The 25629-nt window shown below is 43.1% G+C and overlaps 1 protein-coding gene across 3 annotated transcripts in view; it reads left to right on the top strand.

The window, feature by feature from the left end:
• INPP4A (inositol polyphosphate-4-phosphatase type I A) overlaps nucleotides 1-25629 on the top strand; it is a 135949-nt gene that overhangs the window by 57220 nt on the left and 53100 nt on the right. For all 3 annotated transcript variants that reach the window (XM_015411201.1, XM_015411200.1, XM_015411199.1), the window contains exons 2-10: nucleotides 3478-3538; nucleotides 6630-6834; nucleotides 7739-7783; nucleotides 9154-9272; nucleotides 9374-9490; nucleotides 10878-10957; nucleotides 12912-13023; nucleotides 15067-15157; nucleotides 16532-16679. In XM_015411201.1, coding sequence (XP_015266687.1) covers nucleotides 6729-6834; nucleotides 7739-7783; nucleotides 9154-9272; nucleotides 9374-9490; nucleotides 10878-10957; nucleotides 12912-13023; nucleotides 15067-15157; nucleotides 16532-16679 — 818 coding nt within the window. In that variant the 5' untranslated portion in view covers nucleotides 3478-3538; nucleotides 6630-6728. The remainder of the gene's footprint in view (nucleotides 1-3477; nucleotides 3539-6629; nucleotides 6835-7738; nucleotides 7784-9153; nucleotides 9273-9373; nucleotides 9491-10877; nucleotides 10958-12911; nucleotides 13024-15066; nucleotides 15158-16531; nucleotides 16680-25629) is intronic.

Here is a 25629-nt window from a genome sequence, read left to right as displayed (position 1 = left end):
ATATATTTCTCAGCATGTCCTATTGGTAAAGCATATAGAACCTTTGCAGAGACCTATTAACATGGTAGCAGCGGTCATTTCGTAGAAAAAGAGGTGCAGGAGCTCATTAGCGTAACCTATTAACATAACTTATTTGCATATGCCACACCCCCTGACATCACCGGAAGTGTGTCAGAAGGCAACACCCACCGCTCAGGCTCTACTGGACTGTTTTGGATTTCTAGCTTTTTTGGGGGGAAGAACATGCAGATCTGTCTTCACAGAGGAGGGAGAGCTTGTACCTGAATAAAGGTCTTAAAGGTGCCACTGGACTGCTTTGGACCAGGGGGCCGGGGGGCTCTGCAACTTACCTGGCTGCTTCTTGCTCTGACTAAGGGCTGCTGGGAGCAGGGGGTGGGGCTTGTTTTATGTGCCCACCCCCTGGGCTCTTTACTGCCAGAGCTCCGCTCCTGTGCGCTCCTGCAGGAAATGACCCCTGCATGGTAGTAATGGGCAAACTTAGGCCCCAGTCACACGGAGAATTTGCCCCGCAAGAGGGACGGCTTGCCTGCAGATTAAAGCAGCGTGATCATACCGTAACATCTGGGAATCGTCGCACTCCCGTCTCTAACCCGCAGCTTCGGCCTGAAGACACGGATTTAAAAGCTACCAGGAACCATGTATTCTTTTCCTGATAATGCACGGTGCGTGCGGGCGTCTGAGCAGGAAGCACTGGTAACCCATCGCAGCCAGCGCCTATTGGCGTCCCACGCATGTGCACAAACGCCTTGCTGCTGTTGCCTTGCGTGGTGTGATCGGCTGCCGGAGGCTTGGACACGGACCCTCGGGAGAAGGTGAGATCGCGCTACCGCACGTCTTTTTGCTCCGGCTCTAAAAGCCTCCCGTCACCTGCGGATTATCCCGCTCGTGTGCCCGGGGTCAAGATGAGGTATTTTAAAAAAATATTCTAGGGTGGATATCTGCACAAAACAGTCTCTTACAATGGAAATGACAGTACATTTGGGGAAATTCTTTTGGGTTCTGTTTAGCAGTTGAGGAATACATCTTAAAAATGTGAATGCTGGAAGCTTTGATACATTTTGATCTTTTTTAAAAAAAATCTTGCTGACTGAATGCTACAGAATTGGGGAAATTCTTTTGGGTTTTGTTTAGCAGTTGAGGAATACATCTTAAAAATGAGAATGCTGGAAGCTTTCATACATTTTGATCTTTTAAAAAAAATCTTGCTGACTGAATGCTACAGAAGGGCACAGTGTTCCTTCTAAGCTGAGTTAGTGTGAGCTAGCTCACAGTTTTTTAGCCTCCGGCTCACACATTTTTGTCTTAGCTCAGGAAGGATGGCTCCAGAGCAAACTAATTTATGCAGAAGCCAAATTGCTTGCTCACAACTTTAATGCCAGTAGCTCATAAAGTAGAATTTTTGACCACAGGACTCCACAGCTTTGAGGGAGCATTGAAAAGTTTCCACAGTATGATTGAAATTTCAAGCTTTAGCTTCCTTTTTGGAGTCTCCAGGGAAAGGACTAATTTCTCAGTGTCAGGTGACAGAACCAAGAGAATGAGCCACTTTCTGTTTGGTTTTGAAATTTCTTGCTATTTTGTCTTCTATGTTCATCTGGCTCTCCCCGGAGTGGACAGATACTATCCACACCTTCATCAGCTCCACACATTGACCAACGAGGCACCATGTTTTAGTTCCCAGGCTTTGCTGTTTATATCTGAGTTTCAGAGACCCATCCTAACAGAGAAGGGCTTAGATATGGCAGCCTCTTGGTGTAATTCAGTCAGCCAGGGTCTCCTAAGAAGGTCCTTTCAGCAGGTCTTTAGTAGAAGTATGTGATGTACTCCTTCAAGTCCACTGGACCAATTCTATTTAAGAGTTTCAAGGTCAAAGACAGCCAGGGGTCATTTCGGGGGGATCGCGGGGGGACGCCGTTCCCCCGGGTGAGGCACGGGGGGCGGGGCCTGGAGCTCCCTGCTGGCGCCCGCTGGAGGTCGCCGCCGCTGTGGGGACGAGGCGGGAGCGCTTAGTCGGGTGCGGATGAGCGAGCGAGCAGGTTTCCCAGCCGCCGCCTCCCGGATTCGCCTTTCCCGTGCAAAAAGGAGAGGAGGGGGGAGGCAGAGAGAGAGGGTGAGCCAGCGGGTGGGTGGGTGCTCCCCCTCCCTCCAAGGGAAACCCCCCTCCCGAATGTGTAAAAAAACCCCCAAGCGTCAGAACTGCTGCCAAATCCAAGGGCCGGTGGAAGATCCCGGGCAAGTGTCCAGAGTCCTCCTCTTTCAAAATGTGTTGCGCGTGGCGAGTCGGAGACCCCACCCCCGGGGGGGAGGCAGGAACGGCGGAGATCCCTCCGCCGGCGGGCAGGCAAGGTTTGTGAAGAAGCCGGAAGCGGGAGGGTTGGGTAATTTATTTATTTATTTATTTATTATTCAGATTTATACCCCGCCCTCCCCCGTAGGGCTCAGGGCGGCTTACAAAGCAAGAAATCTTGCAGATAAAACATACTATTCCAATATTAAAACATATTATACAATTTAAAACCATCCAATACAAATACAATTAAATTACTGGAGATGTGGGGTGTGGGGAGGGGCAGGGTTTGAGGAGGGGAAGGACCTCAGTGGGGTATTTTGCCAGAGAGTCCCTCCTTCAAAGCAGCCATTTTCTCCAGGTCGACTGTTGTCTGGACAGCTGTAATTCCGGGAGATCCCCAGGGCCCACTTGAAGGCTGGCAAACGTAGCATGGTGTGGACTGGGAGGACTCAAAGGGCTGCTTTTACATATATGCAAGATCAAACTTTTCAAAAGGCAGGTCGAGGGAGTTTGTTTGCACTTCCCATAGCTCATAATAGCCCCAAGAGAACTGTTGGTCCAGTGGGGGGGGGGGAATCGTATGTGGCGTGAAATATGCAGGGGCCTTGTCCTCCCTGGAGCCACTATCCTGAGCTGTAGTCCCATTTTATTGCAGTAGGTGTGTAAATTCTTCCATTTACCTGGAAACTGCCAGTTGGACAGCAGAGACTTGCACCTTGCTTGCCCAAATACTTAATACTCCAGTGTCAACAGTCTAAATAATAATAGAGATTTTAATTTAAGATCAACCATAAACTGTTGCCTCATTTTTATCTGGGTTTATAGGTTTCTTTTTGTCTTCTCTTACTGCCCTCCGCGGGCTGAATCGATACAAATGCCATTTTGATAAAATCTCCTTTGTGTTTTACTTGGACTGCTTCTATAACTGTTTTCTGCCCTTTCTATAGTAGAGCAGCTGATTAGTTTGACAGGCTTCTAAATATAATCTTGTTAAATCCTACAGAAACTTTATTTCACACCTGAGGCTGTCAGCGTAGTTAAACATAGATGCTGCTCACAGGGCGTCGTGAGACATGGTTAGGAGACAAAACAGAAGCAGGTGTTTAAAATCCATGTCTGTTTCAGAAGCTTTTGACTAAACTGTTATATGTTCTTCTTTTTTTTAGATGGGAAAATAAATCCGGCTTTAAGAAATGTCACATCATATCCAAGAGGATAACAGCCCTTGTAAGTATAAAGATGGTCAGTGTAAACAGTCATGCAGTTAATGGAAATTTTACTGCAACACGCAGCTCCTTTTGCAGATTGAAATTACGTGGAGTTCAGATGGGGTAAAAAAGTATGTGGCCCTGGAAAATTGTCTCAGAGCGATAATTGGCCTAAATGAGTTCTGGGGTTCAGTCACTGGCATCTTCAGGTAAAGATTCTCAAGTAGAAGAACTAGGAAAAAGCCTCGGCCTAAGGTCTCAGTCTGCAACATAAGATCCTGCTGGATCAAACCAGTGGTTCATCTAGGCCAGGGATGGCCAAACTTGCTTAACGTAAGAGCCACACAGAATAAACGTCAGATGTTTGAGAGCCGCAAGACATGAACAAATATTACACATTTTTATTGGAAAATATGCAAATTTGCTTTTTATTAGCATTAAATGAGACTGCACTGCCAAAAATAAAAACAGAAGGGGTAAAAACAGATATTGATAACGATATTTGTCCAATGATATTTGTAGGCTGGGAGAGGGGCTTTGAGAACACATTTAAAGTCAAAGTTGCTTTCTTTCCCTGCTCCCCCCCCCCCTGCCTCAAGCCTACCCAGGGAGGGGGAACACTGGCTGGGGAAGGGAAGACCAATCAAAGAGGCATGCCTCCCCTTCACTTCCCCAACTGCCCTGCCGGGAGCCGCACAGTATGTGTAAAATAGCCATATGCAGCTCCCGAGCCACAGTTTGGCCACCCCTGATCTAGTCCAACATCCTGTTTCTCACAGTGGCCAACGAGTTACTCCAGAGGGCCAAACAGGGCATAGAGGCTGAGGCTCTCCCCTGCTTGCTGCCTATAGGCACTGTTGTTCAGAAGTTTGTTGCCTCTATAGATGGAGGCCTCCTTCAGTCAGCATGGCTCAGGTTGTTGCTGGAGCTCTCCTTCATGAATTTATCTAAAGGTAAAGTGTGCCACTGAGTTGCAACTGATTCATGGTGACCCCATGGAGTTCACCTTACGGGGTTTTCAAGGCAAGACATGAGCAGAGGCGGTTTATCATTTCCCTCCTTTGCATAACAGCCCCTGTATTCCTTGCTGATCTCCCATCCAGGTACTGCCCCTGCTTAGCTTCTGAGCACTGGTGAAGTCAAGCCAGTCTGGGCTATTAGGGCTGTTGGGTCTGTGTAAAGCTGATCCCTTTAAAGCTGTCTGTGCTTCTGGCCTCCATTACCCCCTCCCCAGCAGTGAATTTCATAGTTTAATTACTTGTTGAGTAAAGACATATGCCCTGTCCTGAACCAATTTCCCACCAATGTTATTGGGTGCCCTTGAATTCTAGTATTATGGAAGAGGGAGAAGAAGGACCCTTTATCCACTTTCACCATCCCGTGCACAGTTTTATATCATGTCCCCCCCCCCTTAGTCAGATTTTTTTAACATTTTATTTTCAATTTCACAAACATTAAAATAAATCAAACATTCCTTTTATAACTCATACTTTTCCAAAAAATAAAGTTCATCTTCCTGTTTTAACAATTAATATTTTAAACTAGCATTTTCCATTCTTACTATAACTTCTTCATTTTCAGCCAATCTTATATTCTATCCCTTCTCATCCACAATTCTTACTCTGACTTATTTTATAATATTAATGTCAATTTACACATTCAAATAACTCAAACGAATCCTTTTAGAATTCATACTTTTCCAAAAGCAAGTTTCATCTTTCTAGTTTAACAATTAGTATTTTTAGCTATCATTTTCTATTCCTACTATAACTTCTTTATCTTCAGCCAGTCATATATTATATCCCATCTCTTGCCCTCTTTTGTACTTTTTTCAGCTTTGCAATGTCGATTTTGAGGTACGACTACCAGAACTGAACACAGTATTCCAAATGAAGCTATGCCATAGCTTTATATAAGGGGGTTACGATATTGGCCATTTTATTTCCAATCCCTTTCCTAATAATTCCTAGCATGGAGTTTACTTTTTTCACTGTTGCTGCACATTGGATCAACATTTTCACTGAACTTTCCACTATAACTCCAAGATCTCTTTCAGTCTCAGACTCAGCCAGTTCAGACCCAATCAGCATATATTTACAATTAGGATTTTTTGTTCCAGTATTCATCACCTTACATTTACCCATGCTGAAAGTAATTTGCCATGTTGTTGCCTATTGACCTAATTTAGAAAAATCCTCCTGTGGCTCATCAACAAAATCCTCCCGTGGCTCATCAGCAACCACTCAAAGCCAAAGTAGACATGCCTTATCATGCCTCAAGGACAGTTCTGGAAAGAGCTCTCTCAGCCCCACCTTCCTCACAGGGTGTCTGTTGTGGGGAGGGGAAGAGAAAGGAGACCATAAGCTGCTCTGAGACTCCAAGTGAAGGGCGGGGTATAAATCCAATCTCCTCTTCTTCCTTATTCTCCTCATGCCTTATCAAGTTTTGAGATAGCCTGATCCATCCCCGTGGCTGTTTTGGCACTTGACAGGATGAATGGCAGGCACCAAGGGTGCCAGGATTGAGTCCTCACAGCATAGTTAGATTCTGACTTCAAAATGGCAGAGGCGACCTTGCAGCCACCCCGAAGATGCTGTCATGTCTTGTTTGGCCCTTAGAGTGGCCAACAACAGGCAAGATGGTCTAACAGCATAAAGAAACTTCTAATCGTTTTCTCATTCACAAGGAGGGGAACTGTCTTGCTTTGTATTTTGATAGTTTCTTACAGGGAAGTCAGTATCCATTGAAACTAAAGTCCTGTCAGTAATTTTTTCCCTTAGCGCTGTCATTTCAAATCTTTTCAAACTTCCCAGGAGTAGAATGAGGACTTTAAATGTATGTGGCTTGGAACCTAATTCAAAGAGAGCTAGTGTGGTGTAGTGGTTAAGAGTATCAGTGTTTGGGGGACCCAGGTTTGAATCCCCATTCCCGTCAGGGAAGCTCACCAGGTGATATTGGGCCAGTCACACTCTCCCAGCCTGTCTCATGGGGTTATTGTAAGGACAGAATGGAGATGAGGAGAATGCTGTAAGTTGCTTTTGAGTTCCCAGTGGTGAAAAATGAGGGGTACAAAAGAATTAAATAAATAATATTGGGTTTTTTCATTTTAGCATGCTGATATATTAAGAGCTGCAAGCAAAGTGCTCTGATGCTACACCAGGACATTGCTGAGATCAACCTGTGAGAAGAAGCACCTTCTCCATGACAACATGTCAGCGAAAGAACAGAGCCCCCGCCACGGTGCAAAATCCCGAAGTATGCAGCGGGCCTCGACAATTGATGTCACTTCTGACATGCTTGGTATGTCTTTGGCGGGTAAGCATCTTTTCTCTATCTGTGCCTTCATATTTATATTAAAATTCTTTGTGTGTTGAAATTCCAGTCTTTTAGATACAGCTTTCCCCCCTAATATTGGTGATGCATAAAGCAGGGGTTTCCCCCCCTCTGAGTCCTAGGTAGCAACTAAGAGGACAGAGCAATGTGGTAAAAGAACTTCAGGGCAGGACAAATAGCAGCATGTTTGAGACTGTGCGTTTATACAGAGAGGAGTTCATAGGTTTTTGTCAAACCTCTCCATTAAGTGTTGCCTTAAGACTTTTACTGAAGAATATCATATCAGGGTTGTAGATTTTAAATATTGCCTTTTCATTTAATCCTGCCAACCGTGCAGTTCGAAAGCAAGAAACTGCAAGTAGATAAATAGGTACCACTTCAGTGGGAAGGTAACAGTGTTCCGTGCGCCTCGACATGTAGTCATGCCGGCCACATGACCACGGAAACGTCTTCAGACAGCGCTGGCTCTTCGGCTTGGAAATGGAGATGAGCACCGCAACCCTAGAGTCGGATTCGACTGGCTTTCGAGCAAGGGAAACCTTTACCTTTTAATTTAAATGCAGATCCAAGTGTTTGCACACAGTGACTGGGATTTTTGACACCCCCCCCCCAAAACAATAAATTGCCTCTGGTACTTTTCAAAAGCAGTCTGGATTCGTACATCTCAAATAGTAAACCCCCAATACTTTTCAAAGTCCCCAGTACTGTACGGAACAAGTTTCATGGTGGTTCTTCTTCTACTCATATATTTTTGTATGCATTTAAAACAAATAGGGTCATTTGAATTTCCCAAAAAAGGGTTATGAAAGAGAAACATTGCTCTTTCAAATGACAGCTTCATTCTGTTTTAATAAAAGCAATTTGACTTGACTTCTGTAATTTGTAGGAAATATCCAAGATCCAGATGAGCCAATTTTAGAATTTAGTTTAGGTAAGTGATGTAGTTTTTGTTCTTCATTCCTGCTTTTAATATTTTGATTGTTTTTATATGGTCGTTGTACATAAATAAGCTCTTCCTTAAACATGATGATAGTCTAGCTTGTTTCCAAGAAACTAGGATCACTTAACTTGGCACACTACAGTTAATGCTGAACTAGAAGGACCTTTGTCTGATTCAACAGGTGCATCTTACAATGTTGAGTAAGGATACATACTCAAGTTTGCTTAACTTTGTTATGCCTTAACTGTTAATAGATCCCAAGTATAGGATTAAAAACCTACAGCAGTAACAAAAAGTAGACTGCACAAAACTCATCCAATCTGATCTGTGATTTGCGTGCGCAAATCATAAAAGAATTTCCTCAACTTCTCATTGGGAAGAAAGCACCTCTCTCCTTCCACCCAGCGAGTTTCAGATGACATAGTTATTTCCAAAGGAGGGAAGCAAGGGTGATATTTGGGGGAACTAAACTTCAGCTATACCCATTTTCTGCAAATTGATCTTGAAAGAGCACTGTGATTGAACAGAGTAATCTGGGTTTTTCTGGAGTTTTTATTGCTTTAATTGGCCTCACAAATAAATTTACAAATGTTGCTGTTGCCTCAGTTGACTTGGCTACCTTCACATATGATTTGTGGCATCTTGACAGCCTGAAATATGAGGCTCAACCTTTTCCCAGTTCTTTTAAAAAAATCCCTGCCTAGTTACCAGACAGTAATTCTTACTTGCCGCCAACAACTGGGCCAGTGGCTGCTTACAAGCCTGGCTTTGAAAAAAATTACCAGTGTGTAAAGATAAGAACATAAGAACATAAGAGATGCCAATGTCGGATCAGGCCAAAGGCCCATCCAGTCCAACACTCTGTGTCACACAGTGGCCAGAAATACCAAGTGCCATCAGGAGGTCCACCAGTGGGGCCAGGACATTAGAAGCCCTCCCACTGTTGACCCCCTCAAGCATCAAGATGACAGAGAATCACTGATCCTTCCCTCCATCCTTGCCAAGCAGTGAGTGACTGGGGGATTGTCTTTGGGCTGAGTACCTTGCATTATAGTGGGACTGTTACACTACTTAGATGGGAAGGCACTCATATTTGTGAATATTTTGTTCTCTGTGGGCTATTCTGCTGTAGGAGGAACAGAGTTGTGTGGTACATTAAAACACTGTGCCAGAGATCTTCATGTGCTGGAGACCACTTCTCTAGATTCTTTTGTATTATTTCTAACAAGACAAAGATTGTCCATGAACAAGATGTTAGGCAAGGAAAAAGCAGGCAGATTTTGGTTTTCTTTGCACATTGTGTTTGCATCAAAGTGCCTCAATAGGTTATTAAAAAAAATTATGTTCTTGGTTTCCTGTAGCTTGCAGTGAGCTGCTTACTCCGTCGCTAGATAGAAAGCCAAATAGTTTTGTAGCAGTGAGTGTAACCACACCTCCTCAGGCATTCTGGACAAAACATGCTCAGACAGAAATTATTGAGGTAAGTGGATGCAAAGCAGATGTAAAAGTGGCTTATTTCCGTTGATTCCAGGTTGTCTCTATTAACTTTCTTGTGTGTGTGTGTTGTCTTTTAAATTGCAGGGAACAAGCAATCCAATCTTTCTAAGCAGTATTGCCTTTTTTCAAGACTCTCTTATTAACCAGATGACACAAATAAAACTTTCTGTATATGATGTTAAAGATAGATCTCAGGGAACTGTAAGTCCTGTTATCCTCTTCCATTCATGTTCTTCACAATTCTATGTGTTACCTGGGGGGGAGGGTTCCCCAGAGTGGCTTGCTTTTGTGGGCCAGCAATCAATCTATCTGACGGGTAGCCATTTAAAGAGAGTTATCTAAGATGAACATACTAAAATAAGTCAAATTTTAGGGGTCCCTTCATTCCCCTCATTACTCTTACTCCTACACCACCAAAGAAAAATGTACAGAGAGGTAGGTGGGTAGAGAGGTAGGGAAGCTCATATTGACTTCTAAAGAAAAAATATTTATGTTTAAAGAATTCTTTATAGCCCTGTGTGTGTGTAATACAGAAGTTCTCAAACTGTGGGCTAGGACCCAAAAGGGGATCATGACTCTGTCTCAGGTGGGTCTTGAGGCCAGGAGGAAGGAGGAGGAACAGTGGGGTAAGCTGAGAGAGGAGGCTCTGGGAGGCTGTATATTTAGAAGTACTAAAAAATAAAATATAAACTTTGTCAGTGTTGACTGATGTGAGATACCTGCATTTTATGTTGGGCGGGGGGAACCTTGTGTGGAGTTCTTGCTAGTGGGACCCAAGAAGTATAGCATGTTTAGAAGAATTTCATAAAGTTGGAGAATCACTTGCGTATTACATTTTTGCGCTATAGAAAACGATGTGGGGGGAAATGTGGGAAACTAGGTCACCTATAGTCGGGGGGAGGGTTTTATATTCTCGGAAGATGCAGAAAAATAGTTTTTTTAATTATTCAAAAGTGGGCATGAACCCAACTCGATGACGACTGAATATGCCCTAGGAGTGCAGAGGGGTGGATCCAACAGAAAGGCTTGCAGAAAGATTCGATGGAGTCAGCCTTTCCCTGCCTTTCCCTTCTTCAAGCAGCCTGGCTGTTTGTCCTGAAGATCCTCCCTGAGGATTGAGAGAGCCTCACAAAATTATAAAATAAAAAGTACCACAGAACAGGGCATTACCATGACAAGCAGAAAACCAGGTAAAATTGCCTCCTCCCTCTTTGGCTCACAGCTTGCATAAGGGGAAGTGCAGGGGAAGATCCACTTTGTCAACTCTTTCTGCATGCATTTCCACTGAAACCAGGCCAGAGCAGGTGAGCACTGAGTAAAGGGAGGGGGATTTTACAAGTCGGAGGGATTTCTAAATTGTTCCCTCCTGTGATTCTTCTCCCCACCCCAGGTTTTATATATTTATATATTGAGATTATATGTGTGAGAGAGGGAGAGAGAGAGAGAGAGTGATTGGGGGGGATGTAGAGAAAGACACTCTAGTTTCAAATGTCCTATTGAAGCCTTAGAGATGGTTCATAAATAGAAAAGTAAGTAATTTATGTTAAATGTCCTCTCCATTGACCATATTTATTTCCCCCCTCCCCAGATGTATTTATTGGTTTCTGTGATGTTCACTGTAAAGGAGCTACTTCAGGAGAGGAACCATCGGTTGCACTTAACACTAAGGTTTGTACTTTGTTTTTGTGCCTGTTTCGGGAAAGTTTGGCCATTTTGTTGCACAGCCAATCAAGGCTTCTCCCAGCCTAAGGGTTTTTTGAATTTTTAAACGTAAGGTGTGTAACAGGGTTTAAGGTTAGAGATGCTTAGAAAGTTATTGTGCAGAAGTATTTTAATTTTAACAAAATGGATATTAGAATTGCAAAGACTCTTCTGGTGGTGGAAAGTACCATCAAGTTGCAGCTGATTTGTGATGACCCTGTAGGGAGGGTTTTGAAGGCAAAAAGATGAACAAAGGTCGGTTTGCCATGGCCTGCCTCTCCATAGCAAACCTGGACTTCTTTGGGGCTCTTCCATCTAAGTACTAACCAGGGCTGACCCTGTTGAGCTTCCAAGGTCTGATGAGATCGGGCTAGCCTGGGCCATCTGGGTCAGGGGCAAAACTCGACTACCCTCAATGTATTTATACACTGTATGTTGTTATTCAGATTTGTTATTTATACAGCTTGTGTACTCGTGCACTCATGAAAATGGAGGTGGGTGGAAGTCTTTAATAGTCAGAAAACATTTAATGTAGCGAAAAGAAAAATTCAACACTTTTAATTTTAATTATTTTTTTGGGCCTCTGATCAAATAGAACGTTTAAGCTCCTCATGCGCCATCCCAAACTGACGCTTTTGTAATACTGTTTGGTGAAAGAAAAAGAGGCCTGCAAGGCACTGTGATGGCTTCAGAAGGTTGCAGAAATAAATTTCAAATTCATATGAAGGTTAGCTTGGATGCATACTTCTAAGCTGTAGTGGAAGAAAGAAAGCTGAGAGGAAAAAAAACGCTAAATAATACAATTTATAAATCAATATAACAAATACAATGCTTAACATAGAAAGATGCTCAATAAGTACATTACACACAAGGGAATTATACAGTATATCTAAAAAAATGGACGAGACATAAAATGTAATACGTGGTACGTAATAAAGATGTAACGAAGACTCCGGAATGGTACTTCGTTTCGTTGGACAAATTCTTCAGAAGCAAAAGTACATTGCTATAGAAAAATACAAAACATTTTTTCTGACAATATAATACATGACAGACTGGACGTTGATAACAGCTAATTAAAAACATAATTACCATCATGTAGACATGTGTCTGTTCCTTTTTTATATTGGTAGACCGATACTCTGTCTATAAGAAAAACTGCATGCATGTGATAAAACTAGGTACAAGATGAAATTACAAGAAAATTCTAATGAAATTATACTTATACAGTTGTAGCTCCTCGTACGACTTCTAAGCTGTAGTCAGCACTCTCCCATTTTAAAAAAGTACGTCCAGAATATATATTGCAAGTGTTTCCAAGAAACAATTAGGAAATTGCAGCTGACAAAATGGGTTACATACCATCAGAGTCTTTCGTTCTCTGTAAGTCAATGTCACATTTTATCATAGTCCTTTGATTTTGGCTCAGCCCTTTAACTTCCCACGTTCTCCACTCCAAACTGAAACTCAGTTCTGGCATGCTTATCTCCGTCCCCTGCTACCTCTTTCTAGTTCTTTCCTCCCTTTGTAGTCTTTTTTTAGACATGTAGATTTATATTGTATGGTCCTTGAGGCAGGGAGTTCTATTTTTGTGCCTATATTGATTGTGAAGTACCATGCACATGTATACTATTACAGTAATAAATAATTTGCACAATCCAGGGATTTTAGTACAAACATGTACCTTTGCAGAGAAATATTCCTTATGAACATTTTAATAATTTAAAGGTAGATTTGAAATTGAACCCCCTATCTTTACTTTGAGTGTAAACTTCAGGGGCTGTTATGGGTTATATGAGCAGAGGCTAGTATCAGAAGTACAGTCCACAGCCAAAGGCATATGCTGTGTAATTTATGACTGATAATCCTGTTGGGCTGCCAAGTCAAGCACACCAACACAGCAACAACTTGTGTGTTGCAGATCTGCTGAAAGTGACCGCGTTGGCAACATTACGGTGATAGGATGGCAGATGGAAGAAAAAACGGACCAAAGGCCTCCAGTGACCAGGTCTCCTGACACTATCAATGGAAGGGTGAGTGTGAACACTGCACATACATCTCAAGACAATGTTGTATATGTACAATCTTATACACAGTCTTCCCCATACCACAGATTTTGGCCACATATTTTCAGCTATCCTTAGGGAACAGTTTACACAATACTTTTTCCTTGTGTGAGTTGTAAAAATGTTCTCCAGGCAAATAACATTAACTAAACAGTCATGGATATGGCCAGCAGCAGTTCCTATACTCCTGGCAGCTGTGCTGTGTTATTATATGAATTTGCTGCAGGTCCTATTTATGTGTTAAGGTTTGTCCTGCAGGGTTATACTGCTTGCATGGGGGGAAAATATTGTGTGAATTGGCATGTAATTTTTAGGCAAACTAGCTTTATTTGTTTAAAAAAATGCATATGCAGTGCAGGGGAGCAACAAACTTCTATTTTGTTTTGATTTAGACTCTATTTAAGTAAGGTCAAGTAACTATTCCATTCTGGTTACATGTAAGAGTCCAGTAGCACCTTTAAGACTAACACAATTTGTGGTAGGGTATGAGCTTTCGTGAGTCACTGTTCACTTCTTCAGGTACTATAAAAGCTCATACCCTACCACAGATTTTGTTAGGTGCTACTGGACTCTTACTCTTTTCTGCTGCTGCAGACAGACTAGCATGGCTACCCATCTTCATTCTGGTTATGATCATTTACATTTGTTTCGGTACAGTGTGCATTGCGGGGGATGCCAGTTTGGTGTAGTGGTTAAGTGCACGGACTCTAATCTGGGAGAACCGGGTTTGATTCCCCACTCCTCCACTTGCACCTGGCTGGATGACCTTGGGCAAGCCATAGCTCTGATAAGAGCTGTTCTTGAAAAAGAGCAGTTTCTGTCGAGAGCTCTCTCAGCCCCACCTACCTCACAGGGTGTCTGTTGTGGGGAGAGGAAGGGAAAGGAGGTTGTAAACTGCTCTGAGACACCTTTGGGTAGTGAAGGGCGGGTTATAAGTCCAATCTCTTCTCTTCTTCTTCTTCTTTTTGTGTTTTAAATTAATGTGTAAGGTAGGTTAGACTGAGCATTGCCAAAGCTAACCATTTAACTTTATATCTGAGCAAGTGTTTCGTGCGCCTTGGCATCTAGTCATGCCGGCCACATGACCACGGAAACGTCTTTGGACAGCACTGGCTCTTCAGCTTGGAAACGGAGATGAGCACCGCATCCCTAGAGTCGGATTTGACTGGCTTTCAAGCAGTCAAGAAACCTTTACCTTTACTAAGGTTTTGAAGCTGGGTTTTCTCACTTCCAAATTCAAATCTGTAATTACTACAGCCATTCCATTAAGCAAAGTTTTGAAGCCTTCCTCCAAGTCTTAGTGGGTGTTCCTCCAATGGAACAGCCACTTATGCCGGAGGAATTTCCTACAGTCTAAGGTAAAGTACTGCCTAGAGTCCATATTTTATTCTTCTCTTCCTCCGGGTAGCTCAGAATGTTGCATATCCCTCCTCTGTTTTCTGCTTCCCATTCAATTTCATTCTCACAAGAACCTTGTGAGCTCAGTTAGGCTGAGTAGGAATGTCTCACCAAGGGTACCTATTAAGCTTCGTGGTTAAGCTGTGATTTGAACCCGGATCTCCCTGGTCTTAAGTCCAGCAACATATTAACTGCTGCACTCTGGCTTCCCAACATTTTATTTCTGGTCCTGAAATAAAACTAGAAGAGATATGAAGGTATATTTCCAGAAATTTTACTTTTTGCCCCATCACTCTAATGAACACATCATGAAATGATAGTTTCAGAAGTAAGCTTCAACTTTAGTTCCATTTTTTAAAAAAAGTAATAGTCACCACAAAAATTGGAACTTACAAAAATCTATTTCATGAGTTCCATCATAGTGGCACAATTGTCATCTGCCAAGCTGTTTGTTTTCGCTTGCTAAAAATTAGCAGGATTTAGTGAAATAATTGACCATTATGTAAAAAATAAGCATTTTGTTTAAAGTTCAGTCAAGATCATATCTTATATGGGTTTGGTCATGAAGTTTTACATTGTATGGTTTTTTTTTAATGTTTATGTTTTCTTTAGACTGTACTTCCAGTTGATGAAAGTTTAACAGAATCTTTAGGAATAAGATCCAAATATGCTTCATTACGGAAAGATGCACTGTTGAAATCTGGTAAGTATCTTCCTGTACAAATAATTGGTTTAACATGTAAGCATTCCACCACTTGAATCTTCAAATATGTAATTATGTAATCTTCAGATGTCTTCTGCTTCATGGTCTTGATGGTATAAAACCAGACATGTCTGTGCTAGCTTTAACTAGTGCTTACCATGCATAAGTTACAGCAGTGGGGTAGATTGCTGATTTGAGGTCCATCTGATGAATTTGTTTTGTGAGTAGCACTACTGTATTTACAATACAAACAATACTTTCTGTGGAAAATGTCCTGCAAGATTTTCTCCAAAACTAGTTAAATGAAGTAGAAGAAACAACAAAGTGGAAAGTCAGTCTTAGTTACTACTGCAAGCAGTTGATGTAATCAAAAAGACTCATGTTCTAGAAGTGCGCAGGAAATGTTCTGTTTTTAATGGCTATAGTCGGATCTCTGAGGGGTCCCCTAATCTTCAAGATGGGTTGAGGGGGGGCAGCCTGCAAGAAAAAGGATCCCAGGAAATGTGTGAGGCTGCATATAGATAGCCCTTAGGTTAGTGGCCACAGAGGTATCTCTTGCTGAAGACTGACATACTGTAAAAGTGGGCTTGCATCATTAGGAACACTGCCAGCTCTCTTTTTATATTATTGGCTGTCTCAGGAAAACCAGCAAATTGAATTCTGATACATCATTCCTACCTTTCTTGCACCATTTCTTGCTCCACATTCTCTCGTTGGGTGACAAAGTACCTTGTAAATTGGGTGTATGAAAGAGTCCGTGCCGTGAATTCCTTTCCTGTATTACATCTGTCCTCAGCCAAAAGTTCATCACATCACTTATAAAAAGATCCTAGTTACAGAGTAATGAGAAGGATTTTTTTAAATCCCAGTTTGACTCTCCTCCATTAAAAGAGTCATCTAAGATCATCCTTACATGCTGACTGCTGTGTAACAAACTATATCAGATTTTTTAATTGCTGTGATTGTGGTAACATTTTTCTTTCTCTCTGGGGCTTGAGTTCCTGGGGACAATCAGGCCAAGTTATGTGGAGGAGCTTTGAACCTTGAGAACATATCCTATGATTTGGCTTCACCATTGTGATTCCAGTAAACCACTGGGGAACTACAAGCATGTATATCGCTGCCCAGACACACAAAAGTGTGGCCATAATTATCGTTCAGTATACAGATGCTTTAAAACTGCTTTTTGTTGACAGATGGATGCATAAATATCTCACTGGGTTAAATTTGCACATTTAGTAGGATTTGTGTATGAATCAGCTGGTTCATCAGCTGGTTTATGAATCAGCTGGTTCATTGGATTATTTTAGGGTTAAGGGATTGGAATGTGTAAGTCCAGTTTTGAAATGAAATACTTACATTTTAATATTTTAGTGTTTGGAGGGGCCATTTGTCGGATGTATCGTTTCCCTACCACTGACGGGAACCATCTGAGGATCTTGGAGCAAATGGCAGAGAGTGTGCTGTCCCTGCACATCCCCAGACAGTTTGTGAAGCTGCTGCTTGAAGAAGATGCTGCAAGGTAAAGCAAAAAAAAACCCCAAGGAGATGTTATCCCCTCTTGCTTTATGTGTGTGAAATGAGTGCTTTTGAATTCGTTGAGGAAGTAAGATCGTTCCAGGCAATGCAGCTTTGCAGTGACTGCATCCCCACGGCAGTTACAATTTAGTCACCCGAGGTTCTGTTTTGTAAATATTCTGCAGCCGTATGTACAGTGTAACAGCAGAGTCTCTTGTGCTCACTCTTGCCAAGTATGTTCCAAAACCCACATTTTCCAAGATCACATATGGGCAAGGGGGTGGAGATCCTTGCAAGGAAGAATCGTTGGGAGGGGGAGGCGCTTCACCCTCCCATGCCTGCCGGTTTCCCCCCGCATATGCCTCCTCCAGAACTGCTGTTCCCCAGCTGGGCTTACTTTTTGGAAGAGGGGGAGTCTTAGCTGCAGGGAATCATCTTTAGTTCAGTGTTGTGGAGGGATATTTTATATAAAATGGGTTGCAGCTGCTTTTCTTCTCTTGTTTTTATTACGTTCATCACGAGAATTTCCCCAGGTTCTTGCTTCTATTGTAAGCCGTTTCTAAATTAATCTCGCAAAGGTCAACACTCCCATAACAATTTCTCTCAGCGGTTTACTTGATGAGTCTGGTAATATATTTGCTAGTTAAAACTGGAGGTTGTAATTTGTGTTTGTGAAGACTTTTGTCCTGTGTTCACATTGTGCTGAGTTTCGCTGCAGATTGTATTGTGATTTATTTTGTACCAGGGCTTAATTGACCTCCATTAGGAATTTCAATATGAACTTATCTGTACTGATTGTTTGATATCTAGCCTATAAGCAGTTGGGGAGGAGTGGTTGCAGACTGTGACCCAAATTCTTGAACTTCATTCTGTCTCCTACAAGTGTATGGGTTCATGACATTACCATATCATGTGCTTTTATGGTGAGAAATAGGAATGTTCCAGATCTGATGACTGCGTCTAATTGTCATTCCCATTGCTTTTCGTGTACATAAAGAAAGAGAACCTGGCTCTTCATGTATTGTGTAACAGGATTCATTTCAGGCATCACACCAAATTGTGGCGACTGCACTATGGCTTGACTAGACAAACCATAGTTTGTGATTGGCCAGCAAACCAGATTGGAAATGACAGCTGATGGAGACTGATTGGGCCTTTAACATACCAGGGAATTCCCTAGTGGGCTGCTGCCCTGGAAGACCACAGGCAGCCAGAACAAGCTGAGCTGAGATCCCCAGCGGCATTTCTCTCAGCCGGCCCCTTCGCTCAGATCCAGCCAGTGCTGTTGGCAATGGGAATGGGCTCATCTGTTGGCTCCTCCCGCACTGCCATGGGCCAGGCGGAGCTGAGTCCTTCCTGTATTGCTGGTAGTGTTGTCAGGATCACTCAGTTTGTTCCTGGAGCATTGTTGTAATGAGAGGTTACTTACCCATCCAATTAGAAGAGGACGAAGAGTTTGATTTATCCCCTGCCCTTCACACGGAGTCTCAGAGTGGCTTACAATCTCCTTCCCTTCCTCTCCCCACAACAGACACCCTGTGAGGCAGTTGAGCCTCAGAGAGCTCTGAGACAACTGCTCTTGAGAGAGCAGCTCTGAGGAACTGTGACGAGTCCAGGGTCATCCAGCCAGGTGCAAGTGGAGGAGTTGGGAATCAAACCCAGTTCTCCCAAATTAGGGCCTGCCACTCTTAACCACTACACCAAACTAGCTCTGGGCAAAACAGGTTTAGAGAATCTGGATGCAGCAATTTTAAAAGGGGTGAGTTTGGTTCTTTGAACTATAACCAGCAAACCAGACCGAGAACCTCTAGAGACTTTGAATTCAATAATGCGACTTCTGGTTTGTAAGGGATCATATATCCTATTAAATACTCACTCTAGAGACTTTTATCTTTTATTGAGAAAATAAATTGTTTTCTTTACTATGCAAGAGAGTAGGAAATACAAGCATGTAAAAATTACCTCTGAAATTACTGTAAGAATAAGTGCTAAAATTATTAACGTTCCTAGCATTATTTAATCACATTATAGCGAGTAATAGTTCAAAAAAGCAAACCAGGTTTTAGCCCAAGTTACACATGCAGAAATTTCCCCTAGCCTTCTTCTGAGACTTCCATCGAGAGAAATTTGATTGATGTATCACAGTAATGCATTTTTATGGGAAAATATCAATCTTTTTTTCTAAATCTGGTCTATCATAATCATGTGATTATTATCTTGATAAGTGATTGGTTCTTAACTAAGTATAAGATCGTCAACACAAGTGCAAATGATCCAGTCAGCATGTACATATGAATTACATCTGATATAGCAGGATAAGCAGGCCAATCTCAACTATTAACCTCTATTAAAAAGCAGTTAATCTAACTTTTCTGCAGCTGTTTCAATTAACTCTCCAAGATTAAGGTAACTTTTGAGCAAATAGAGTTCCCGGCCGGCTATGAAAGCTGTCACCAGCCTTGGCGCTCTCCTCCGCCGTCGCCGCCTCCCTCCCCTCAAAAACATCCACACCATGCCTCCACTCGGCCTGGTAAAGCCGAGAAGGGGTCGGGCAGGCAACTTACCTTCTTCTGCTTCCTTGTCGCTCGAGTGAGGGCTGCTGGGAGCAGGGGGCGGAGTTTGGTCATGCCCGCCCCCTCGGCTCCTCACTCCCGGAGCGCTGCTCCCCTGTGCTCTGACTCCAACTGACCCCTGGCTACTGCTACCCTGTAATGCCCCAGTCTACCTCCGGTGTTGAAAGTCATGGTTTATACTAATTAGTTTTGCATCAGTTGACAAACCTTAGTTGCAGCTTCACTTCTGGAAACCCATGCACCATGGAAACAGAATAAAAGCAGATAAGCAACTCCAAAGCATGGTTTCCCTTAAGGCATGGGTCATGTTCTAAAACTGTACTTATTTGTATTATTACATAATTTCCCTACCTTTCTTCCACCATGGAACTCAAGCAGGATATGTGGGTTTCCAGGATAATCTATCCAATCATTGACCAGGTCTGCTTTGACTTCTGTAAGATTGCTGGATTGTGTACATTCTAGCCATACCCTGGGTCTGATGTCTGGTGTGATGTCTGAACTGAGTTGGTATGATGATAGCCTGCAAGGAGAACTGCTGCTCTTGCAATTACATTATTCAGCTGGTAATGTGCAGTTCTGTAAAAACATAGGAGGTAAATATTTAATGAGAAATGGTTCCTGGATTTCTGTTCAAAATCTACTACTGTTACTTAGCTCTATTGAAGAGTAAAAGATGATGAAATATTATAAGTATGGCTTTGTAGAAACTTTGATTTCTGTCTTTGGCATCATGGGATCTGTTAACCTGACTACTTGGGTTCTACAGTAAGATTTCGGTATTTTGGTTGGTCTGCGGATAGTTGGCCTCTTTCCCAGTAGGTTCTGTTGGACCACGTTAATTCAGATTAGGGCTTGCCTACATAACGAGTCTGGAACGCGCTAGTGTTGAGTTAAAAACTGATTTAGCCAGTGTTACGCTAAAAATACATTGTTGGTAGATGTCACCGGAAATTGAATTTCTACACATCAGTTTCCACCAGTGTGGAAAATGATGTGTATTCTCAGTAAAACACAGACACACAAGTAGGGATGGGCATGAATCTGGAAAATGCCATTTGTGTTGGTTTGTGGTTCATGACCAAACCATGAACCAGGAGGTTCATTCACAAACTTACCCAGTTTGTGGCCCCACAAACCCCGGTGAAAGGGACTGCAGTCCTTTTAAACGGGGTTTGCAGAAAGCCTAAAAAACAGCTGAGTAACAGGGAGCAACCCAATGCTCCCTCTAAGCTATGGAGTCCTGTGAGCAAAAAGTCCTACTTTGTGAGCTACTGGCATTAAGGTTGTGAAGAGGTGATTTGGCTACTGCATAAATTAGTTTGCTCTGGAGCCATCCTTCCAGAGCTAAGACAAAAATGTGTCAGCTGGAGGCTAAAAAAATGTGAGCTAGCTCACACTAACTCAGCTTAAAGGGAACGCTGTCTACTACTCAGCTGTTTTTTGGGGCTGTCTTGTGCAGTCCCTTTAACATTTAAAGGGACTTCACAAGACAGCTCAAAACAGCTGAGCATCTGGGAGTGCCTCCCTGCTGCTCAGCTGTTTTTGTGGCTTTTGTGGCTATTCATGAACTGCCGTGAACTGCTTTAAAAGTTTGTGGAAGTTCGTGACGGTAGACCCTCATGAACTTCGGTTTGCGAACCATGAACAGGACAAGATTTGTGATGAATTTTGCTTTGTGATTCAGTTCATGCCCATCTCTACTCACAAGTATATGTAGTGGACTTCAAAGCCGGTCATGAATTCTACTGTAAACAGGCCAAATAGTCGTTCCTAGTGTTGCCCATTGCTTTTCCCTGTTCTGCTTAGCGCCTTAAGGGGCCCGATAATTATTTCCTTGGTTCATTACTTTGTTTTGACTAGTTGTATATATATATATATATGTCTGGTTCACCTTGAGTTATGTCCAAATATTCCTGAAATATTTATTTTAAAGAAAGGAGCAGAGAAGCTGTGAGCGTAGCAGAAAAGCCAAACAGCTGCCAGTGGGCTGAAGGAGGAGGAAAAGAGGAACACTGGCTAGGCCTGGGAATAGAATTTTTGGAACAGGACATCCCACACCTTAGGCTACTTATAACTGAGTAGCAGTTTCTCGAGTAGGTGATGACCATGTATGCAGGGTAGTAGAAGCCCTACAAGATATGGTTGCACTGTAGTAGGCTGCGACATGAATCATAATCTCATAGGAAAGCGATTACTAGATGTTATAAAGCAGGAATACAGCAATACAAAAAGGCTTCTCTTTCAGTGCAGATCAAGGTTATTTCCCCTTGTAGGAAGTTGATAGTTTTTTTGACTATCAAATGAACTGTTATTTTCATTCTCTAAAGGGATGTTAGTGTTGACCTGCTAATAATAAATAACTCATGGTGTTTAGGAAAATCCTGTGGTAGCTGAAGTGAATTTCTCCAGCTTTGAAGGAAAATCCTGTTTAGATATTTGTCGTGTCATGGTTTTCCTTCCTAGATGAGACTGAAGCTTCCCTTCCACCTCTTTCTCAGTGTTGGGAGGATGCAGAGTCCTCTTGCTACCCTAATAGTATGTCATTCTCTGTCTCATGCTTCCAGAAGCGTAGGGCCTCCCTAGGCTGTTGAAAATAATCAACAAGTAAAGAGGAGTCTCCATCTTTCAAGTGCTTTTCTTTCTCAAAGCACTGCAGAATCACTGGGCCTGGTCATGTCAGGGGAGGAGAAGTGAGCATTGCCTGAAATAGCCAGAAAAGTTGTGCTCAGATCAACAAATGACAAAATATGTTCAGGATCCTCTCTCTGGCATTATTGTCCATTTGGAGACCTGACGTCTCCACTGCTTAAAAAAGATAACCCTATGGCATCAGTGGATGATGAAGCCATTACTAATGGGAACTATCTTCCATTGCTATGGGTTCCTGGAAGGAAATTTGTACCCTTGCTAGCAGCCATTGAGAGATGCCTTATAATATTTAAAAGACAGGCACTTGGACTTGAGCTTAAAGTGATCCCAATATTTTCAACAGAGACAGTTGCCAGTGGCAGATAATACTGCCCATTGTTTTGAAAGAGCACTCACAGTGTCTGAGGTATAGATCTTGGGTGATTTAGTACGGTCCAAAGGCTTGTTGTCAGGTGCGCATAGAACCCTACCTTACAGTAGACTTTCAAGTTGAATTCCACATGAAGATTGGTCTTGAATGTTAACTCTATAATGAATTGGAAAAAACAGAGGGACTTAGTACCACTGGGATCGGATGATATTTTTCTTCTATTTGCAGTGGGAACAAGATTGCATCTTCTTGCCCTGGGATCTAATGTGCCTTTCCTGTTGAACGTGGACATAAAATCCAATGCACACAAAGCAAAAAAGCACAATAGAATTTATTCATGCAGTCTAGGAACTGTGTGCTTAGTTTGGGCATGTATGCATTGGATTTTTCTCCCTTTAGTCATTTACAGTCATGCCTGGATGTCCAGTGGAACACGCATGGCCAGTGGATGAAACAGAAGAACTCAACATCAGTCTCTCAGCACATGTAGAGAGAAGAGTGAGAAGGAAGTATTGTCCAACGCAGCCCTTAACTTTTCAGGGTTGTTAGCAAAACTAATTCTAGGGCACTAATAATTGACGACAGTCTTAACTTATGGTTTCAGTGGTCCCCAATAGGGTGCCCAGTTGCCTGCTAATATGTTTCCTGGTGTCGGAGTCATGACCCTTTCCACGCTCCTTCTTTTTCAGTGCAGCCATTCTGTGATAACACCCACTTCTTTCTGACAGACGTTGCAAGGTTGGGAACTCCCAGCTTATGCATTTGTTCTGTCTGTATATCTAATTCTCAACTGTCTCCTCTGTGTACAGATATTTATTTGTGCAGAGGGCACACTCTCTTCCAACAGGTTTTTCTACAGACTCAGGGGGCTCAATGGGTCTGAAGAAAAATCCAAAAAGTAAAAAAGAAAAACTGAGGGAGCGTTGAATTTCCCCTCTAAACCTTTTGAAGTGGCCTCGGCAGGCATTGACAGTGAGAGATAGACTGGTTGATAGCCAGAAAGACAGAGAGAGATGATGAGTGGGGGAAGAGGGCAGGAAGCAAAAGCAGAACTAGAGCTGGGATTGGGGAGGATTCCTCTTGCAGTATGAATGGCTAAATAGCAGGGGACTTGGGTTAAAAGGGCAGGGGGAGGGGGCAGGGCACTTTCTAGGCCTATTTTGGAGCCAGGCCTGGGACTAGGATTGCTCCCTCCAGGTTGGGAAATACCTGGAGATTCTGTGGTGAAGTCTGAGGAGTGCAGAGTTTGGAGAGGAGAGAGGCCTTAGCTGGATATAATGCCAACGAGACCACCCATTTTCTCCAGGGGGACAGATCTCTGTTGTCTGGAGTTCAGTTGTAATTCTGGGGGATCTCCTGGCCCCACCTAGAGACTGGCAAACCTAGGCCTAGAAGCACCCTCTGGCTGATTTGATACCACCTGACTTGCATGATTCAACTAGGCCTGGCTGCTTGCTACCGTTCAACAGCAGCCACCCTATGAAAGTCAATGTAGGATAATGGCCAGAGCTTCAGAGTAGGGTTTGCGAGACCCAGGTTTAGATCCTCATCTTGCTGTGGAAGCTCACTGGGTGATTTTGGACCAGTCACATACTTTCAGCCTCACCTACTTCATAGGGTTGTTGTGTGGATAAAAAGGAGGAGAGAATAAGCTTTAGTCCCCATTGTGGAGAAAGACCATAGTTTTCCTCAGTAGAGGCTGCAGGGGAAAAGGAGACAGAAAGCTGAAAACAGGGGAGCAGATAAAGGTAGGTTGGCTGTTGGGTGGGAAGGAGATAGGGATGCCAACTCCAGGTTAGGAAATTCCTGGATATTTGAGCAGGGAGCCTGAAGATGGTGGGGATTGAGACAGGGAGGGACTTTAGACAGATATAATGGCATAGATTCCACCCTCCAAAGCAGTCATTTCCTCCAAGGGAACTAATGCTGCCAACCTCCAGGTGAGGGCTGGAGATATCCTGGAATTACAACTGACCTCCAGATGACAGAGATCAGTTTCCCCAGGGAAAATGGCTGCTTTGAAGGGTGCAGTTTATGGTATTATACCATGCTGAGGTCACTTCCAAGCTCAAACCTCATCCTCCCAAGGCTCCACCTGGAGCTGGCAATCCTAAGAGGAACTGATCTCTGTAATTTGCGCAATCCATTGTTATTCCTGGAGAGAGGCTGCTGCCACTGCTGCTGTGTGTGGGGGGGAGTAGGTGGGAGGCTAGGAGAATGACAGGGGTGGAAAGGGAGATGGGGTGGGGGCAGAAAAGAAATGATAGGCATGGAGGGGAGAGAGAGAGAGAAAGAAAAGGGGTGGCAGGAAGAGGAGAAAGAGTGGGAGAGAAGTAGGCGGGGAGGGGGAGAAGCAGAGATGGGATGGGATGGGATAGCTGCTCCCCCAAGTTTCTTGCAGGCCCCCACTTGTACTAATTAATTGGGCATGCTAATGCAATTAAAATATAACAAGCAATCTTCTCTGCACAAAAGGCTTTACAGAGTTTGTATGCACCATAAGCACAAAGAGGAACAAAAGAAAGCTGCTTTCGAGTGGAAAAAATGATTCAGTATTTTGGAAGGAGGCTGGAGAAGATAAGCTTTAGCAGAGCTTGAGGAAGCCACACAAGTGAGAAGTGATCTTTGCCAAGTGCTGACAAGGAGCCAATGACTCCCACTTTCACCCCACCAAGCATGTGTCATTTTTTAGAACAATACATTTTAAACTTATTGCCTTCAGCTGGCAGGCTACCATCAGCTGCCCTAGCCTTTATTTTCCCTCTCTCGTCCCCCACCCACCACAGCTTTTGCTCCAGTCAGCCTTAGTATAGCAAAATGCTGTTTTACAGCCTGGTCACTGGAGTGCAGTAAAGCTTGCTTTCCAGGATCTTCTGCAAGACAAGTCAGGCTATCAGTCTGGCTGTGGGGAGTGTTGACTATTATCCTGCTGTAAGCTGTACGACAACATATCAGCGCATATGGACTTGCACTGATGCAGCTGATTTTGCAGGGGCTAGAAGGGTGTTTTGATGGCATGCAAATCTTGCTTTGCCCCCCCCCCCACATGTTACTCTTCCCCATACAGGCTTTGTACCCTATAGCTGTGCTGCACATGTTACTCTTCTTCCCCCACATGTTACTGTTCCCCATAGAGGTTTTGTACCCTATAGCTGTGCTGCATCTAAGAATTCTGATCTGCCAGCATAAAAATTTTCTTACTGTGGTCCAATGTTACTGAATGTGTTACTGAAGCGTTCTCTGCTGTTGATGCACCGTCCGCACTGTTCTGTATTCCACAAGCTCTGATGTTGCCATCAGCTTATCTGCCCCTGCTGCATCTGATCTTATACTCTTTGTGGTCAGCTTGGGGTTCATAC

Source organism: Gekko japonicus, unplaced genomic scaffold (genome assembly GCF_001447785.1).
Source record: "Gekko japonicus isolate JY-2015 unplaced genomic scaffold, Gekko_japonicus_V1.1 scaffold1123, whole genome shotgun sequence".
NCBI lineage: Eukaryota > Metazoa > Chordata > Lepidosauria > Squamata > Gekkonidae > Gekko > Gekko japonicus.
The sequence above is the reverse complement of the archived record's forward strand: the minus strand, read 5'-3'. Positions and strand labels throughout refer to the sequence as shown.